The sequence below is a fragment of the Venturia canescens genome, chromosome 1 (genome assembly GCF_019457755.1).
Source record: "Venturia canescens isolate UGA chromosome 1, ASM1945775v1, whole genome shotgun sequence".
Classification (NCBI taxonomy): Eukaryota; Metazoa; Arthropoda; class Insecta; order Hymenoptera; family Ichneumonidae; genus Venturia; species Venturia canescens.
In genome coordinates, this window is record NC_057421.1 from 4,876,390 (window position 1) to 4,897,633 (window position 21,244).

General features: G+C 39.1%; 1 protein-coding gene across 3 annotated transcripts in view; it reads left to right on the plus strand.

The window, feature by feature from the left end:
- The first annotated feature begins 996 nt into the window (after positions 1 to 996).
- Positions 997 to 21,244, plus strand: part of LOC122408804 (protein Fe65 homolog) — a 143,753-nt gene continuing 123,505 nt past the window's right edge. For all 3 annotated transcript variants that reach the window (XM_043415856.1, XM_043415862.1, XM_043415870.1), the window contains exons 1-2: positions 997 to 1,506; positions 12,088 to 12,559. In XM_043415856.1, coding sequence (XP_043271791.1) covers positions 12,199 to 12,559 — 361 coding nt within the window. In that variant the 5' untranslated portion in view covers positions 997 to 1,506; positions 12,088 to 12,198. The remainder of the gene's footprint in view (positions 1,507 to 12,087; positions 12,560 to 21,244) is intronic.

The following is a 21,244-nucleotide window of genomic DNA, read 5'->3' on the forward strand; positions in this document are numbered from 1 at the left end:
TCTTTTGACTTTTATCGATCGACACAAACCGCTATAGAGCTCCAAATTTGCCCCCCACCTCCTCTTCAGTTTTTCGCAAGCAGCTGGTGTATGTGACCTTTCTCATATAGAGGGTGGTCCATCACGTCTCTGTCACTATCAGCGGTCACCTTTTCGATTTAAAAATACGTTAATAAAAAATGAGTAAAAGAATAATCGATAATTACTTCAACTCAAATTTCATCTCCTTCCGTTGAATCTCCAAACGAGATGAAATATAAAAAAAAATATATTTTCGAATAGAAATATCTCTCGTAACATTCCTTTTTCGAAACAGATGAAATTTCGTCAGAAGTATCGAACTAAATCCCCTTCACGAACAAATGAATGAGCGTCGACTTCACTATTTTGATTTGAGCTTTAGAAAATTGGAAAGAACGTTAATATTGAATTTCCGTCAGCGATTCATAAACACTCTGAATCCCAACAACAACGAATATCAACTCTCATATGAAAATCTCTCTCTCTCTCTCTCTCTTTCTCAACTATCATTTTTGCAGAGAACAAAAGTCGAAAAGTATCATCCAATCCATGCGTCCAGAATCGCTCCATTAGCCTAAAACGATTTTCCCCCACCCCGACGATCGATTTAAAAAAAAAGTTGCATGAGAAGAAAAATGAAAAACAAACTACGAGAGGCCCCACGTCAGCGGGACTTATTTGTAATACAAACCAGTCCCAACATCCACTGACAAACATAGGAAAGCTCACATTTCGGACACCCCGTACGTAGATGTGTTCAAGAGGGTTGAAAATATATATAGATATACGTGAAGAGGGAAGCGACGACGGCGCCCAAACGTCTGCCGGCCCTGGCTAGCCTTCTTCGACCCCCTCGCCGTACGAGGGACCACCCGCTCTGCTTTCCCCCGGCCTTTTCCCCTTCTTGCCATCTCCGCGGTATCAAGCGAGTGGTCGTCGCGCGACTAGTCTCTCAGTACCGGTATCGCAGTACTGCCGAACAGCTCGCGATTCGACGAGGCCCGAGTTCACCCTCTTCCGTGAAATCCTACATTTATATATGTATATATATAGATATATATGGATATGTGTGTATATTTATAAATATATATCTATACGTCTTTAAAAATATATACACATGTATATGTACACTTGAGATTCGATACGTCGATGCAGAAGGAGCCTTTGGGCCACGTGGCTCGCCCTACGCCGTGGATTTAACATCCCTTACGTCCCATCGTATCATTTTTATAAACCGGTGCAAAACTGTTGTCGGGAAGTAACGAAATTCGAGAAGTAAAATGACCACGTGGATCGGATTAAAGTGTTGAGGGCAGAAAAATTATTTTTCATCGATTTTTCGCCGACGAAAGTTCGCATTCAAACTTTTATAGGGTGTGATTTCCTTTGAGTATGGGGCTACGGAAGGGGTGAATTTTATTGTGAATGTTGCAGTGCTGTGAGTGAACGCGACGGCGGGACGAGACTTTTCGACGCGAATTATTGGTTCGTATTTTCGATATTTTATTGCCCTTTTTTGGCTACTTTTTTCCTGAAGCTTCATTGCGAATCGTATATTTCGACACGTCATTCGCGTTCACGTTTCTCAACTTTTTTTCGGTTTCGAAAGATACAATAATACTCCCGTGCCGAACAAACCAGGAGTAATACGTTTATCGATCACTTTTGAAAATGTGGAACGCTGCATGCTCGTCTGACTCATATCCTCGTATAATCGAAGTAGCAGACAGAACCGTTGGCTGACGCAAATCCAACTTGTGAGTGGGTAATTTTTGCGTTCAAACGCGATCGTCTTTTTTCCCTGAATGCTTTTCATCTTGGGAAAATATTATTGTTTGATAAATTTATTCGTTTATGCTTTTATAGTCTGAAACTTTTGATATTTAGCGTTAAAGAATTTCGGATTTATTTATCGTGTCACAGGATGGCACGAAACAAGAATTATAGTCGAGGAAATTCTTCTTTTTCTGTATCTCTACTTTCATTGTCACGGTTTCATTGATTTTCAATTAGTCCTTCAGCATTTTATCATTTATTTATTAATATTTTAGTACTTCATACGAGAATCATTTGCATCGATCCACCCCCTTTTATTAACGTCAATTTTATCTACAAGAAAAGAGGCGTCGCTGAGTTTAATTTCCACGTTAAAACGCTCCAGTTCTGACCTTTCGTGCTTCGTCGTTCGATATACGTTATTTATTAAACGATACGTGTATCAAAATTCAACGATAGACGAAGCGTAAAATTATTCAGGTCTCGCTCGAGCTGACTCGATTTCATTGTAATCGATCAGTCGTGCTTTCGTCCTATTCTCCGGCCCAGGACACACTTCGATTTCGATTCAACGACCGTTTCCTCTTTCCTATTCCCATATCTAATAATCGATAGAATTACCACATTCATCGTCCCCGTTGTCTGAGTCACCATTTCAAAATCGATGACATTTTGACCCATTTTTTTTTTATTCGTGTTAAATCAATATTCCTGAATGAAACTCAATTCTTTTCAGATAAACGTTTATTCCAACGTCCTATTTTTACTATTTTTTATCATTTGTACTCTACTCGGCGGTGATTACAAAATTGGAATAAAATTTATATAGTTATGAAAACCCAAAAAATATCACACAGATGTCAACAATTCATAAATTAATCGTCAATATTTGGGCAAAAATAAATAATTAAAATAATGTTACTTCTCGATATATTTGAGAATAATAAGAATGCCAATTATGATTCATTAATTGTTAATTTTCAATTTCATACATTTTGTACAGATACTCGTGATCTGATTTGTTGCGTTACAACCAGTTTATTCAATTTCTTGACCGTTCAGTTTATTTTTATTAATAATTTCATCAGCTGTTATCTTTTTATTGAAAAAAAAACAAAATTTTTTTCCTAGTGTCAAATCTCTAAATCGAGAAATACCTGGTTTCGTTTAATTGCTCAAAAGAAAGTTTCATCCATGAGGAAGTGCAATAACGAAGTGATAATTCCACGGTATTATTTTGCGTGGCACGAGCCTCTCTCACTTTTTTCTCTATCTCTTGTAATGTTTTAACACACATTGATCCCAGAACCGCCTCTCTACTTTTCTGACCCACGCGCCCCCCTCGGTGTCGTCTTACTTGCGAGTTATTCACAGTGCCGCTTTAACGATACTCGAGGCCCTCCGAGAATGTACTCTTCACCAAGTGCATCGAGACGAGCTCACACGTGCTCAAGAACGTGTGGGAGCAAAATGAAAAAAAGTTGGCGAACTCATTAATCTTGTATATTTTTGCGTCTGAGCATTCCACACAATGATACATTGCAAGATGCAAGGTCATCTGTTGACATCTTTCGTATTCATCCATTCTTTTATTATTTTTACTCGAGTAACTTGTGCGAAGGATGCTGATGCTATTTGAAGAATCCCCAAGATTTTTCGTCACAAATGAAATTCCACGAGGCCTGTATGATTGAATCAATTAGTTTTGTTTCAACTAATTGAATCAAATGAACTCAACGATAATTCCGGCATTGCATTTTGGGAGCAAACTAAAATTGAGTTTACGAAAATCATTAATCGATTCCATTTTATTCAGGGTTCGATAATCTCAACTAGTTTTCGATTTTTCTTCCCAAAATTCGAAAAGGTCGTCAAATAAATTCGATGCCAAAATGCTCAATCATTGCAAGGTCACGATACCAGCACTACGAGTTACTTACTGTCTTTGAATAACCATAATAAAATTCAATTTTGAGTTTGAATTTCTCTCGAGAACGCATCGAGATGCTCACGAGAGTTGAAAAAAGACGATAAAAAAGGAAGAAAATAATTGAAAAGACTTCACATTGCAGAGAAAAAGTTTGTTTAATTTTATCGTTCGTCTACCCACTACCAGCAACGATGAAGACATTTTTTGTCTGATCGAGGTTAAGGTCTCTCGATTATTGTTTCGTTATTCGTAATAGCTGCATTCAATACGTGAATATATACAAAGTAGTTACGGTCCTGACCGGACTGACATCATTCCATGGGCTGCAAGCGCAGCAGCCCACACCCACACGTATCGTTTCGCTGTCCAGCAGGCGTCTGATGACGTCACTCTCTCTTCTCTCTCTCTCTCTCTCTCCGTCCGTCTCCATATTTATATAGCATCCGTCTCTCTCCTTCGATGCTCCGATCGTTTTTTCACTCGCCTTCGATTTTTCATTGTCACGTTTTCTCTTTTTCTACTTGGAGACTTTTGTGCGATTTTTTCACACAGAAACGTGTCCGGGAGGAGGGCAAGAGTTTCTTGAGTGTTCGTGTCAAGGCGCCGGTTTGCCGCCACCGGCTGTCGCCGATTTCCTGATAACGTAAAAAGAGCAAAGTGAGAGAACGCGGGAGAGAGAGAGAGAGAGCGCGGAGGATGGAAGACGGGGGAGCGGTCCGAGAAGAAGAAAAAAATGGAACGAGCGAACCTAGAAAATGCATGAGCAGGAGGAACAGAGAGAAAAAGGAGTGTCGAGAAAGAAAAGAGAAAAAATATGAGAAGATAATGAAAATTGGAAAAGACTTTATAAAAATTGAACGATCAAAACCCGGGACAACGCGTGAGAGAAGAGGAGCGAGTGGTTCAAAGGAATTGGATAACCCGGAGACAAAACAAGATTGAGGAGAGAAAGGAAAAAACTAAAAACCTAACAAGAGAAACAGCAAGAGAACAGTGAGAGAGCGAGAAAAAGAAAATCCAGTATTTTATCGACACATGCGAATGGGCCACGCGCTCGTTCACTTTAAGTGAGTTCAACACGTTTTTCGTCCTCCTCCTCTTCTTCTTCTTCTCTTTCGACTTCTTTTTCCCTTTACTATGGAAGCGCAAAACTTGTTGAAAGTTTCCAAGCAGGCATATGTTCATTGGTGAGGGAAATAAAGGAAAATAAAATAACGTATTCGTGACGAGCATAGGGCGGTGTTAAAAAAAAGAATATTGTAAAAAATAAGGGTCTGGCACAACTTTTTGAATTTTGCATTAACATCCTTCGATTTATCGTGTCCTGATTAGATTCAATGATCATTAAAATTGCTCTTCACCATTCAACATTTTCGTAAGAGGATAAAAAAATTTTTCAGTTTTATTATTGTTACCATTAACAAAAGTTTCATTTCGCTTGTTCTTTTATTTTTTTTGTTTTTTCAAACGAAGTTAGGTCGACTGAAGCCGACCGAAATCCAACTGTACGAAAGCGGGGATTGCTATTGATTGAAGTTTGCTCCGACCCAAACCAACCGAGTTCCAACCAAACCAATCTAATTCCGGTCCAATGGTTGGAATTTGGTTACCTCAAGATTCGGTTTTGCATGAATTAATTGGTTATTCAGAAGTTGGGAGCTGTTTCCGTAAATGTGCAGGGAATCTCCGACTCACCTGATTATTTATGTTTCTATAGCAATGAATAGAAAATAGTTTTGAAACTATCCCCTATTAATGGTCCAACGACAGGATAGTCGACTCTCATTCACAGGAGGAAAATACATCTCCATTGATTGATCTCTTTACACTGAACTTATCAACCTTTGAAAATTCTCATTTCGTCGGGAATTTACAAAATGAAACTTTCCAGCCACGGCTCAACTAATAACAAAAAGAATGTTCCAGCGCACCCTGGGCGATGGCAAAAGTAGGCTGAAACTTTTCGTATTTCAACAGGACGATAGAGCAGGAAAATTCGCTGCTGACTCTTTCGTATTCAGGGTGGTGAGATACCGGCTAAAATAGTGTAAAATTACACTGTTAAAAAAAAATTCTTTTTCCAAGTAATTCAAATTATTTGAGGGAAATTCATTGGCTACTAAAATATTTTCATTTGGGTTGGATAAAAAAATATTTTACGTCCAATAAATCATTTTTTTGGCAGTTATTGATTAGTCGTTATAATAAAGGTTCTTGAAACTAAATACCGTTATTTAAATTAAATACAGAATTGCTGCCCAGAGCAAATAATATATTTTCGTGGTAAATAAATAATATTTTTGGTGACAATATTTTATTTTGATGACATACATGGAAATTACTCATGAAAAATATGCAATATTTTTCATTGGAAACACGCAACGTACTTGAAACAAGTAATTGACTTTTATTCCAGCAATCGCATTACTCTTCGGTATAAAAATAAAAAACTTTAATCGAAAAAATTTGTATTACAGGAAGAAGAAAGAAATTACTTTCTAAATTAAGATTGTACATTTTTTTCATTTCGAACAAAACATACTTTGGCTGCAAAAATTCGAAAGCTCTGTCGAAATTTTTATTTAGTCAGCCGAATTAAATTGACGCATTGTTTGTAGTGAACGTGCAATCTCGTCTATTAACGGTCCATTATTTTTAAGAAATTTATATTTGTTTTCATAAAAATATTAAATTTATGTCAAAAACATATTTACATGGAAACAATAATGAATTACTAGATAATATACAAGTAATTCATTTATTTGCATTAAAAAAAAGTTACTTGTTTGAAAAAAATTTTTTTAACAGTGTATATATTTTGTGATACGTGCCGATTCAGTGGAAAAAGAATGAATAATCAAGTGTAGAAAATAGTCGATTCGATTAATGATTTACTAGCAAATTTCATTGAGCATCGATGTAAACGTATCTAATGGATTTTAAGAATAATAATTCTATGACCGTAGCACGCTTGCGTAACAGCAACAAATTCAGAGCTTCATTTTGTGAATCTATGAATATTCATTTTTACAATGGGTCCTTTGTATTATTACTACCGAAGGCAGTACTAAACATAAGCTTTTTAACAAGGTCGAATCATTCTCTTTAGCTTTTACAATCACTGGAGGATGTACGGTACGCCAGGTAATTAGGGGAGACCGGAGTTGGTTGGCCAACGGGGCAAGTTGACTGATGAACAATAACATACGAACTACGGAATGTAAAAATACGCCCAAAAAAACATATAAAACCGAATCTTTACGTCAATCTTATTTATCTCCTGCAGCCTCGAATTTTTTTTCCAATCATTACAATAATCCTCCGCATAAAAATTAATATATTGAATTGTGCACAGTATTTTTTCTCAATTATCGCTATAATTTGCTGGTAGAACGTTTTGTTGCTCAAAAAACGAGTGTGGGGAAGTTGGCCAACAATGGTATGGGGTTGGTTGACACATGTGACGACGTAAATGAGTGCTCTAAATGGGCCTACTCAAGGTGTGCCAGTAAAAACATAATATTCTATGTGTGTAGAAACTGCGATTCTGGTTGTGATGACGAGGGTGAGGATCAAATATTTCTTTTCCTCACACTTATGTACAAAAATCATCTTTACATTTACTTATGTCAACATTTTGTATTCATTGTTCGAATCATCAAGTAAATAATATTGATAATAATCCGCTTTTATCAATTTCACTAACACGCAGTTGATTATCAGGTAAAAATAGTAGCATAGTCAACTTGCTCCAATGCTTGTGTCAACTTGCCCCGACCGTGGGGTCGGTTGACACAAAAACGGTTCGTCAAAAAAGCGATTCAATAACTCATTTCGTTTTACATTGAAAAATTAAAATTTTTATCCGAGATAGCTTGCTTCTATTCGACACAACCTTTTGGGTTTCGAGATCATCTTCAGTTCCTTGTTTACAAGCAATAGTTTGAAAAGTTGGCCGGCCCCTAAGCAGTTTCATCATTTTGTGGCAGACACCTCATCATGCAACCAAACTGATCGGCTATAAATTAACGAGTCAGATATCGACGCTCTGATACTCGAATTTGCATTTGCGTTATGAATTATAAATTAAAACGTGATATTTAAAAGACAATAATATAGAAACAATAAGAAATTTACTTTGAAGCTTCGAGTATACATATTGAACTTTATATCGACAGCGACCGTTCCCGGTTGCTGCATGTTTGACCCAAAGGCGTTAAATAGTATGGCGTGATGGGTACAAGGCATAAGAAAATTAAACTGCAAATTGTGGAATAGTATAGACATATATCACGGTTGAATGTTTCATTTTTAATAGTCTTGAACTCTCATAAGCTCCAAGCTGATGGTCTTCAAGTCTGATGACGTTATTAAAGACCCATATGAAGATTCGTGACTGCAGTTAGATGCCGATTATTGATAAACAGAAATTGCTATAATTATTTACAATCTATTGATGGAGTACCGTTGTGAATTTTTAATAATTGTGTATAAATGCGGTTTCTGTTTTGCGCTACCGGTAGCTACGGTAACGGTTGTTAATCGCAGCAGGGAAAGATTTTATTACAAACATGTGACATTGAATCGTTGGAAGCCTTGCTGTCAACATCTGAATTACTGCATTTTCGTTATTAGCTTTTGAAGCATGAAGCGGTTCAATTTTCTGATTTTTATATTAGTTTTGAAAACAGTCGTGATTTGTTCAGTTGGTGAAGAGCCAGTGGCAGTGTTTGAGCGTTCCCCTGATCTCGCGGCAGCAACGGTAAGCTGAACTGTTACTTAAAATTTCGATACATTTTTCTGCTAGCGGTGCTAAGTTTTCGGATAAGTGCGTATACAAATTTTGGGGCCATTCTTGACCATTTGGCTGGGAGATTCCATGAATGAATCCAATAACAGTTCTCATCGATCGTCTCACTTCTTATTAGACGGGGACCACATTTTGAGAAGAATTTTTCGATACGAATTTTTTTGAGTAAGTTTTAGAAAAACGCAACTCGAGTATCGACTTTCCACAGCCAAGTTTTCCAGGCTGTTTTCCCTTTTCACAAAGATTTCGATCCCTTGCGAGAAATTGAATGCAAAACAGTTTTCTATCTACGCAAAATACTTTTTATGATTCTGTCGGAAAATTTTTCACCGGCAATGGAGTTATTTTTGAAAAATGTTTTGGAGAAAAACTATTTATTATTTTTGATTTTTTGATAGGCTAAAATATTGGAATGGTGCTACGGGGATAGTGTAAAAGAGATTGGTCTGGCTGGAAATGTATCCGATTCTTTCGTCGCTTCTGTTTCATCGAGTGCTCTGATCGCTACAATTTTACTAAACAATGATAAAACGTTGGAGAGTGATGCAGTCTCAAAATGGTCACGGTACAAACTGCAGACCTTCGCTATCACGGCCACATCGCCACTGGAGCTGAAGAAAATCCTCGACGACATAAAACGTTCTCGATGGTGGAACCACATGGCTCAATTCTACATTTTCGCTTCGTCCAGTCAAGAACAGGGGTGTTCGGAGATGTTCGAATTACTGTGGACAGCATGGATGATGAATATACTCGGAGCAAAAGTCATTTGCAATCGAGATGCTGATAAAATATCGATTTACACGTTCAATCCTTACACCACGTATGCCCCGAGTCCTTGGAAGTTAGAGCAGATTCATCGAGGCGTTAACGACCATCCATGGACTCTCCTCGTACGAAATTACCACGGGAAAATGAACATATGTAAAAACATTGATTTCGACAAGACCAAAGATCTCGGTGGATACGAAATGCGCTTGACAATTTCACGCAAAATTGTTTTGTTAGATTTTAAGAAAACCGGTCAGATTTCGTCATACAAACAAAACAATATTCTTTTGCGGTTGATCGCACGATATATGAATGTAACATTCAAACTAATTCTCTTTGATAAAAAACCCCTTGGTTACATCGATAAAGACGGGAAAGGTCATGGTGGACTGAAGGATTTGACTGATGGCCTGAGCGACATGGTCTGGGTTGTGGTCCCTTTAGCTACTATCCCGGAACTACCAAGGAACTATCCTCATTTATACAAAAAAATGTATGCCGTCAGCCAGTACACGCCTTACTTGACCCGATGGCAAAAAGTTATGTCTGCGATTGACTTTCCTTCGAGAATTGGCGTGTGCATCGTAATCCTAGTCAATGTCATTGCTCTGAAATATTTTTTACGTCAATCGTTCATGAGGTCTGTTCTTGACACTATTCGTATGATTTGTAATTCCTGTTTCACCAAATTGCCTAATAATTCCGGTCCGAGATTTTATGTGGCTGCTTTGCTCTGTTTTGTCGTTGTTGTTCAAGCCCTTTATCAGGGACAGTTGTCTGCTTTGTTGGCAAAGCAAATTCGTTTGCCAAACATCAATAATATCGACGATCTTCTCAAGTCGACTCACGCTGTTTACGGATGGAAAATTGACAAAATCGCTTTTGCGGATCCAGCTCTGAAAGCTCGTTTTGTTGGGATTGATTTCTTCCTAGAGAAGTGTACGGATCACGTGTTACTAAATTCGTCAATTGTCTGTGTGGGCCCTAGAGATTGGCTGATTAAAGATGCTATTAATTCAAAATTTTACATGTCAATGTATCCGGTTCTCGAGATTCCTGTGACCGCAACCATTAGAAACGATTGGCCATTGGAAGAGAGGCTCAATCGGCACAATTCTCATTACCTCGAGTCTGGTCTCTTTTATTACGATTACGCAAAGGTTTTTGCAGCTGATCACCGGACTTTGGAGTTGAATGAAAATGCAAACAGCGATGAAGACTTCAAAATTTTAACAGTCGCGGATTTGGATTTTGCTCTCGTTATTTTTGGCTTTGGAATGGGCTGCGCTATCATAACTTTTCTCGTTGAATTATCTATTGGGATGAAACGTGCGAACAAGATCAAGACTCGTCAACGTGTTCGACGTCCGCTCAGGATTTCGTCCTTCTTACGAAAGAATTTCACAGTATAAAAATTCGGGGGTTTCAACAGGGTAACAGGTCCCAAAATATTGGTAATTTTTTAAATCTTTGTGTTTCGTGGTATGTTTCAACGAAACTGTGACTTTGGAACACTACCGTGAGAAAAATTTAATCGATTGAATGATGTATAAGTGTACCGGAAACGAGGTCGTTAGAGTTGCTTCAAAAATGCGTGGTTACATAGGTTAACAGCAAATTGGTGACCTCCATGCCATCTGGATCTCGAGAACCGACGAAATTTAAGTAGAATATACTTTGACTATCGGTGTACTGTTGGGAACTCGAAAATTTCCATAAAAAGCAAAATGGAAAGTTTATAAAACACAAACATCAAAATAATTCTTGCTCGTGCTCGTTCTGGCGCCATAAGTGCTGGGATAAGGATTCCCAGCGTTATTCCCAGTATTTTTCCCGAAAACCACATTTCTTTCAACAAGTCTCGTCAATCTAATTTCACGAGTCGTTCGCTTTATCCGGCGCAATTACTTGAAATGTGTGAAAATAAGTACAAGGTCACTCCTATTTGAGATTTTAATAACATTAGAAGTTTACGATTGAGCGATAATCATTTTCGGATGAGAAACAAATTCCCCGTTAAATTTCCGAAATTAGCGTTGGGTTAATACGTTTGTAGAATTTATCAGCTAACCTTATTGCTTATTAATTACAGTTGTTAATAATTCCTCATAATATGCAAACGAAAACGAATATTTATTGGTTGTATGTGACATTTGTGCTTAGTTCCTATTCATAATCAAGGTTTGTACTGCAGTGAATGAAAATTATAACACTAATAACGATTTCCAGCATCGGTGTGTACGCATTGGGATTTTCCGATATTAATAAATAATGTGAAACTTCTGGCGACTTGTTTTCATATTACCTGCACGTTGAATAAGTTAATGCACGAGCGGGTTTATAACATTCAGCGATTTTCGTACGTATCGTTTCGAGATTATTTCATTCATAGGTAGGAAAAATTCTTTACAAAATTGTCGATGTTCCATACTGCATTTTGGGTACACGCAGAATCAACGAAATCTTTCACCACCATCAAGCACTATCGGGTCCAGAATCCCATTTTATTTCGTCTTAACCGCTGTTGGTTATAAAAATGTATATATTTTTTAACTAAAAAATCCTCATTTCGGGATCTTCCAGATTTGAGTTCTCAAACCCAAAAGAGTTCAAATTGCAAGTAGCCAGAACTTCGTGGGAAACGGACATGGTAAAATGAATATTACACAAAAAAAGTTGAATAGATAAGCGACAAGCGCTACAAATCAGTGACAATCACCGAATGTTCCCTCACCGAATGATTTTTCATAACGTCACATTCATTTTGTATGATCAACAGGTTTACAGTGGAAATATTCGTCGAGGGTGAGGAAAAAGTGTCGCTGCGGTGCGGGGCAAGAGGGGGTACATCGGAGGGTGAATAAAATTGTCAGTAACTGCTGAGCTACCTATGTTGTGCGGTGAACTCTTGAACGGTGGCTTCGTGAGTGCGGGAGCTGTACCTGCGGTGCCCTGTGGTCTTCTCGGGCTCTGGTTACCCGGTTGCCTGCGAGCCACCAGTCCACGCTTACTTACATCCCCCTACATCGCATTATTGGCCGAACTCATCGCCGAGGGTTATCTCGAGCATAATCCATCAGCTGATTCTCCCAACGATCAAAACAAGCACGAGCTTCACGACGATTATCCATATTTAAGACATTTTTACGAAAACATGGATCTCGCTCGACGTAATCAGCACTCGAACACCACCAATTGCCAGTCCGACGATCTCGACCTTGATCTTGACAACGACGAGAGCGTATTTCTCGGTGAGTCAAAGCGAACGTTTTCATTAACTTTCATTCGTCAAAAATGTTTCATTTCATGACTCAAAGCAAACTTGTTAAGAAAAAAAAAAAAAAAAAAAAAAACAAACAAAAACAAAGAATACGTTGTAGTTTGCCAATAAATGGCAAAACAATCGATTCGATGGGGAGGAATTATCGATTTAAGCTGATTTTTCTTTTGGTTTCTTTCTAAAAAGTAAATGTAGGATCGAAAATCGATTATTTGAAACATTTGCTCCAGGAGGCGAGTAATTGCTTCGAAATTTGCAGTGTTTGAACAACAACAACGAAAAAAAGTGTTGTGATCGATCCCAACAAGAGCAGAAAATCCTTCATTTGATTGAGACTCGAGCCAGCCAATGGTAGCGCGCGTCGGTTGTGAAAGAGCGTCGAATCGACATCGATGATGAAATTCTTCTCAATCCGACTGCAAATAATCGAATAAACTTTCTTTATAAGTGTCAATCCTCGTGGATGGAAGAGAGAAACGAAACTTATGAGGGAAACGCGTCAGTATTTTGAAACGTCAATCACGAAAGCATTAGAATGCGGAGCGTCAAACGTGGAAGTATTCGAATGAAAAGTATCTTATTTTGAAACAATGTCCCGACGGCTTCCGAAAGTTTGGGGCGGCTTCTCACAAAGCATTGGATTTCAAAAACAGACACGTAACCAATATTCCTATAACATATGTAATCCTATTCACTGCCAATTCTTATACGTATAGACTCACATATATGCACACGTATGCCTATAAAAACAAACATATACACGTGTATATAAAAGAGAAATGTGGAAAAGTTTATCCTGTAATAGGTGTCACAAGCTGTCGTGACATTTGGTGAGGAAACTCGTAGCAGAGCCGTCACCTTGCATGAAATTCTTTTTCCTTTTCTTTTTTACCTCCGACCGCCTCTTCCTTTCTTAGTTCTCTATGTTTTTCTCTCGAGCCGGAAATGCAAGACATAGCCACGACCTCGATGGGCTAAACTTTGTCGCTTTCAATAGGTGTCGGGACTTTGGGGTCTCGGGGTTTCGAAGGGACAGGGACGCAAGCCTGCTGGGGATGAGAATCTCGAGGCCACGTTACTCCATCCCTTACTGTGTAACACACGGCCACCCTCGTTTTCTCGGAAAGGCGATATCACTGGCGGAAGCTTCCTTGCAATATTCGACCACCCACTCGGCCCTGAAATCTCGAAACATTCTACTCCTTCTTGCTCGCCTTCTCAACTAATTTTTAACTTCAATTTTTTCCCCGACTCCTACGTGCGGGAAAAAACTTGGCAACACTTTTGCCATCGATTTCTTTATGTTCGAAATGATTTTCTAACAACTTTTGGGTGGGGTTCGATATGTCGAATAGCCGAATTGTAGAGTGGTTGATATTTCGAAATTTTGAAAGTTGTCCTATCAGATTGGAGGAAAATAAGTAATTCGAAATTCTTATTCCCGATCGACCGTTTAGCAGATTACGTGTTTAATCGAATATTCCTTCTTTGAATTCGCATTTATTCGAAAATATATATTTCGATAGTTTGCATTTCGAATACTATTTTAACAGACTATCAAAAAGTTTATTTATCAAAAGTTTGTACTTTCGAATTCTAAATGGAGAGTTAGTAAAAAATCGAAGGTGAATTTTTCGAGCCTATAAAACTTAGACATGCGGAATAGCGATGGCTTGAAAAGGCGAAAGTCAAAATGGCGATAATTGAAATTAAGGAGGGTGGCTAGGGACGATACAATGCTGCCATGCTAAACCATGTAAAATACATTAAAAATTTCAAAATGACAAGAATTTAATAAAATTTGGTGAACATATTCTTTAGAGTTAAATTTGACAATACAAATTTTTTAAGATTTTTCTTCTGTACAGTTATCGAGTAATTGATCACTAAAGTTCATGTGTATAAGCATAGCGTTTCCATATATATAGGTATACATTCCGGGCATAAGAAATCTGCTTTAATGCGTAATTACTCGATAAATAAGCAGAAGAAAATTTTGAAAAAAATTGTGTCTTCGCACTTGATGTTGAAGAACATTATCGCCAAATTTGATCAATTTCTTATCAATTTGACGAACGTAGCCACCCTCCTTAAGGATCACTAGTCTGAGTTGGGTGAGTGAGTGAGAAGCGTGTATTTTCAGCTTCGCTGCGTTTCTTCATTTCGATTGGTCGACTTTCTAGCGTTTCGACAATATGCAGTATTTGAACCTCAGGAATATTTGCTCTTTCGTTATTATATTTTCAAAATTGTGAATATTCACAGTATTGCGGATCGTAGCAATTTATGAATCGAAGAGTGATAGTCGAGTTTTCGGAAAATCGAAATTTGAAGTTTCTACTATATTGTCATTTTAAGTTTATAAACTCGAGATTTAAACTGTTGGAATTTCTAGTCATTCCAACATTTGATTGCTACCTTAACTATTACTTATTAAAAAATTGTTAATAATCAAACAAAATATTTATTCTTTTTTGGCATGGAACCTCTAGCTTGAGTTTCTAATACTTGATACCTTAAAGAGGATGGGAGAATGAACGAAAGAATGGAGTGGCTTGAAAAAAATGTCGACATTTCCATTCGCTCACAAAACTGATGAATCATCGCAGCGTTTTATCGAAAAATGTGTACTCCCAGGAATTATTACTACGGGAGAAAGAGAGCGAATGATAAATCATAGAGTGATTTCACGTACTTTTGGAAATGAAAAAAGTTCGATAAGCGAATCGGGGACTGGGGCACTTTCCGAGTCTCACGAGAATTTATTGCTAATTACGTTTCCTCCGCGTCTCTTCCCATCCCGCGACTGGTCTTCTTTGATAAATATAATCCCGAATGTGTGTATATAATTATCGTAATTCTTACATTCTGCTAGAGGGATTTTTTCTTTTCCATATACGTATGCGCGTGATCGATGAAAAAGTCTTCGATCCGATCTGCGGCTATAATTCAAAACGAGTATCAGACTTGTTAAAATTTTCCGGTTGAATGGATGTGGCCAAGAAAAATAGTGAACACACGCGAGCGAGAAGGTTCACTGAAATATTCACAAAGGAAAGATAGAATGGAGAAGGGAGATATCGACAAAAGCGAAGGAATAATAGAGCGCGAAGGCTTCGCGAAAATGGCCGACAATGGTGGAATCCTAGTTGGAAGCGTGACAGTGCGGTCGCGAATACATCGCTACGTGAAAATGCACACTTTTATTTGTCCGCATATACAAAGTGGCCCGAAAGTTGCATCGAAGATTGGCCAGATCGATGGACGAGGCAATTCTAGGACGAAAAGTCTTCAGTCATTTTTCTTTACGGCGCTTCGTTAAAGAGATATTCGTCGATTAGTGACAGCGTCTAGCGCGTCCGTGGAAAACGCTCGGAGTGGGGGGAGCGTGCCCCGCCCACTCGGCCGCGACGGATAGGCCCGCGCGCTTCTACTCGGCACCGCCCACGCAGCCGGATTGGCTCCGATTTATCGATGATTATCTCATCAACGGTTAATCGCAGGAAAAAAATTCCAAGGACTTATCATTCAAGAATTTAGTCATTAAACAGATTCTCAGAGTTCGGCCACATTTCGGACGCGTTGTAGAAACATCAGGCAGAACGGAAGTAGCACACAGTCGAGCTAGGCATTCGGGTGGAGAGCATAAACCGAGAGTAGATGAACCACGGGGGAAAAGAGAGAAGCAGAGATGTGAAAACACAGCGAGAACATAGGTATAGTGGAGAAGGAAGCATCAACCGAAATGGGGGAAAGAGGGAGGCGGGAGTGGAATAGGTCCAAGGAGAAAGGGGTGAAGTACAATGGGTTGCGCGGTATTATTTCTCTGTTTGCTGCGTCATCAGGCTTTCCCACTGCAGACTCACCCCTGCACTATTAACAGCGAAAACTTTCCTTTATCCTTCATTTTTTTTATGAACTCTCCCGAACGCTCCGTTTTTATTCATCACTTTTTTTCGTTCCTGCTGTTTTTCCAACATATGGAATTCTGCAGTTTAAATCTCTTGATTTATTCGCTCCGTTTCGCGTGATAATTCTGCATTTGTAATTAAGCAAGCGCGAACAACCCTCGCAATTCACTTGCGCCCTTCAGTCGTTGGATTAACTCAATCGGAATGAATCCAAGTCGGCGCATTTTTATAGTCAATCAATAACCGAGTGTGCAATGTGTCAATATTGCTGCTGCTGTTGTGAGCGAAGTATTCATCGGCCGTGTTGCTAATAGTGTTTTCAAACGTGCTGAAAGTACGTGTAAGGGATGAATATACTCTCGATACGTTTTATCGGAAAGGATTTCCGATTGGGGGGCTAAGCGAACGTCTTAAGAGCTCGCTACACACTAAGTTACTGATATAGGAACGAAGGAACGAACCGACCGATAGGAAATAACCTACCCCCCCGGGGTTTCGGAAGTACCCGGAGAGATAGTTAGGGATGGCTCGTTAGCCATCTATCCCTCCGCCATCCTTTCCCACGTATATATTTCTCTCGCTCGAGAAGGCAAACAGTCATCGATCTCCCGAGAAAGCCCAGAGAGGAATAGCACCGGGAAATTACGTATTATATCGGATGAAACATATTCCTAATGAAAGGCTACCAAGCACCGCATGGAAGAGGCTACAATGCATCACATTGATTGCGATCATTAATCAGGCTTTCTTTATTCTGTGTTTAATCTTTTTTTTTGTTTATCTTTTTTCCATCATACCAGCTCGATTTCTCTCCTCTTTACTAAACGTTAATTAATAGGTGATGTTCTCTATTAACGGCCTCTCGAACAGTCGATGTTGCACAGAATAATTCTTTTTCCATCTACTAGAATCGTTCATTCGACTTTTTTTTATTCCAACTTCAAATTAACTTTTTCGACTTCACAACTTCGAACTTTGCTTCTTAGACGCCACGTGGCACACGGTGTCGAGGTTTATTTCGAGATATGGATAAATATAGAATGTAGAGAGAATTAAATTTAAAAAATTACCGTCCGATAATAATTGTGCGGTGACGAACTGCAATTGATGACATTATTATGGGGAAAAAATCGAATTTTCCTGTACATTACATAATATTCATTGTTCAAAGTAGGAATTCTTACTGGAGTTTGTCTAAAAGACACATGTTCGGTTACAGGTGCCGTACTTGTGAAAATTAATTCAATCTTTATTTCGAAATACTACATTAGCGTCACGGTGAATTTGAGTTTTTATATGCTCAGCCTTTTGTTGAAGTGACTAAATCACCGATTTAGTGTGCCACGAAATTTAAAAACGAGTGATCGATACCTACGTTAGAGCAAAGACATTTTAGCGTGATGCACCGCAAAATTCACTGAACGTTTTGTAAATTTTAGTATACGTACCGTGAATTTCACTATCTGCAATATTTACCATTATAAAACTGAAAATTCGGCAAAATATTGAAAATTTTACGGTGCGTTACTGGAAAATAAATATTTTTCGTCAACTTGTCCCCGCAGTCAAATATATCCGGTAAATTATATAGTTAATTTCGTGTGATGAAAAAACACTCAAATGAGTGTGAATTTTTGTATCGACTCGAGGTCACAGATCTTTCAGTATGTATTTCGGTGATGAGTAAAATTCTTCGAGTCGCCGAGTCTTATTGCTGATTCTAGTTTTATGATTATTCCTTTCTTGTCTGATTTATTTGTAATGCAAATAAGAAAGCGAGACACGTTTGCAAGACATTTTGCTCCTGATTCGGTATAAACGACAAAGGAACGCCCGAGTACTTTTGTTTTTCGATTAATCCAACAGAAAACGAAAAAGGGTGCTCTAAACACGCAGCTGCAGGGTTGGCTCATCGGTGGTTCGTTCGACTCTCAGTAGTAAGGTATCTTGCCCGGCTCTTTCATTTATCTCTTCTGTTTTTTATCCTCTCTACTTTCTTCTTTTTATCCCTCCCTCATCCTCACAGTGCGGCGCTCTCTTTCTGTATCCATTTCGTATCTCATCTCTGCCAGACCCTTCTCTTTTTCATACGTACAGGATCGTCTACGTTTTTAACGCTTCGCTATTTTTTATTTATTTTTTCTGTTCGAAAATATTTCTGTACCGCTTTTCAGACAATCAGGCAGCTTCTAGGATTAGTTTTCTTTCAGTGTCTTCTAATTGTTTTTTTTTTAATCTTGCACTTGAAATCGATCATTTTTTAAACAAAATCGATAGATCGCAACTGTTGGCATGCTTATAATTTTTGGTCCCACCGATTGTCATTTTGGAATAACGAGCATCCGTTGCATAATGAAATAAATATATTTTTTTAAATACTGTACTTCTGAGCAAGTTTCACGCTAAAACAAACTTGAGAGCTTGAATTTGTTGAATTTCACAAAAAAAAATGCCAATAAATCGACAATGAGTCATCACTAAAGATGGGATTTGAGAAACAAAAATTTCTGACGGTCGATGTGAGTCGAACTGACCTATACAATTTGAGCTCTTGCGCCACTCACTCGTCTATTCCCCGAGCGGAGACCTCGATGGATGTTGCTCTCCGTCCCCCCGTTTAATCACTTCCGTGAGAACGCGCTGGAGCATTTCTCTTTTTTTTTCCATTTTTTTTCCTCTCGCCGTCGTCCCCGACGAGTGTAGCGAGTTGTCATGTTGAGAACGAGTCTATTCTCGCGATTGGGCATATTCAGAACTCCAAGGGTGGGATGCGTTTCATCTCTGGTTTCCAGGCTTCTATTTCCCTTGCCTGTTTCTTTGGCTTTGAAGAGGGAAAGAGCAAGAAAGAGAGCGAGAAAAGGAGAGAAGAAACGCAGCAAGATACAAGTTTTTCTATCTCAGAGACGAAATTCATCTGGATTTCACCCACTCATTCTCCTCTGACAACCTTTTTTTTTGGTAATTGGAAGCATGCTCTGTCATTCCGTACTGCAAAGATTGCAGATAGACGAAGCTATCTGCTAATTTCGGAATAATTGAACTCAGAAAATTAGGATTATTAGCAATTCTGTTCCACTTTTTCTACAACCCAAGAAACAGTAATTTTCGTGGAAACCCAAAAAAATCTGAATCACCTTCGTTTTGCATTGATTGAACAAACCTTCAACCTCGCGCAGCCTACATGCCTTTGGTTTACACTCTTACAGCCGAGGATGGTTGAACATTCGAGACGGTTTTTCAACGCCAATCATCAGCCAACGCTTTGCGCGAGTTTCCAATATTGTGAACCCGATTAAATTGCATCAACTGGAAAGGAAACACTTTGCATGAACGTTGGACACGGATGAAACTAACGTTCAGGCTTTTTGGTGACCGCCGATGGGTTTGTCGAGTTAGTCGATTTTTATTCAAACTCTAATTCGGGTCAACCTAATTTTCAGTTCCACCTAACTCGAAAGTTTCCTGGAGCTGATTGGCGGTTCGTTTATTCGGTTATCTATCTTCAACTTCGTCACGATCCCAGTTTTGCGGATACTTCGATCTGGACCACTTTCGTTTTGATTAATACTTGGTTCGATGAAGAGTTCATCGGTTTCGAGTGAAAAGTATTTTGGCGTTTGTTTGGAAACACAAAACGACATATTCGCCAGCTGATTATAGCATTTAACGAACATTAACCCAAACTCTACAAATTGAGTTAGGTTCAAACACGGTAAATCACTTTTGAGCCAGCTCGCATCCAACGACAAAACTGATCGTTTATCCACTGAAGTTTGTTCGGACTGGAGTTTCTCCACGATGGAGTTTCCTTGGTTAGAAGTTGTTGCTTGATGAAGTTTACCAGGAGATCGTAGCTGCCCGATAGGATTGTGCTTGTAAAACTTCCAATACCTGAATATCGAGAGACCATGGACGATTTATTGATGGCGAGAGTACAAGATTTCGGAGCTCTGATGTTGGTCGTTTTGGAAGGGTCGAAGAGAGGAAAACGGCAGCCGAGGACGTTCGCTCAATGGGCTGTCTTCCGAACTTGATTTCTTCCCAAATCACGCAGTCTGTAGGAGCTTCTTTTTGGAACATGAGCCCCCGGCGAGTAGTTATTCCCGCTCAATGACGACCTGTACGAGCTCTCTAACGGTCCCTCCATCAGCCTTCGTTCAAAGTCCGGCTAGAAGTGTTTAGTGGCGCCACCTACGAAAAAAGGACGGCAGCACTTTGTACTAGAGGAAATATGTTGCCAACAAGTTGCCGCATGCATTCAACGCTGCTACTGCCATCGTCGTCTGGCCATGAAACATCGAGACTGAGAACGTGTCAATTGCAGAAGTTTTCCCAGAAGTTGTTTCCTCAGAAAATGGAGGACAAACGCGGAGGTCAGAAATGTCAGGGCGCTCGTGCCCAGATACACTTGGCTTAGCCATCTCTATAAACCGAGTTTTCTCAACTATTCGGCAATAAAATTTCTTTGCTAATACCACTGAGAGTCCTCTGTCGGCCCTTCTATATCCGTTTAATCGACTCCATTCGTTAACACGTCCCAACCCTCAGGATCCCCTTGGCACTTGGACCGGAGGTTCTCTCGGTAGTTTCGTCGCGAGAGCCTCCCTTCTCGGCTCAGATCGAAGCATATTATCCAAATTCCGTTCGTAAATTCCTACCGGCTTTCTTCGATGAAGAAAAGAGAGTGAATAGAGAAAGGGAGAAATGCCATTCTCTTTTCAAGTCTACCGACCATCCACGAAGAG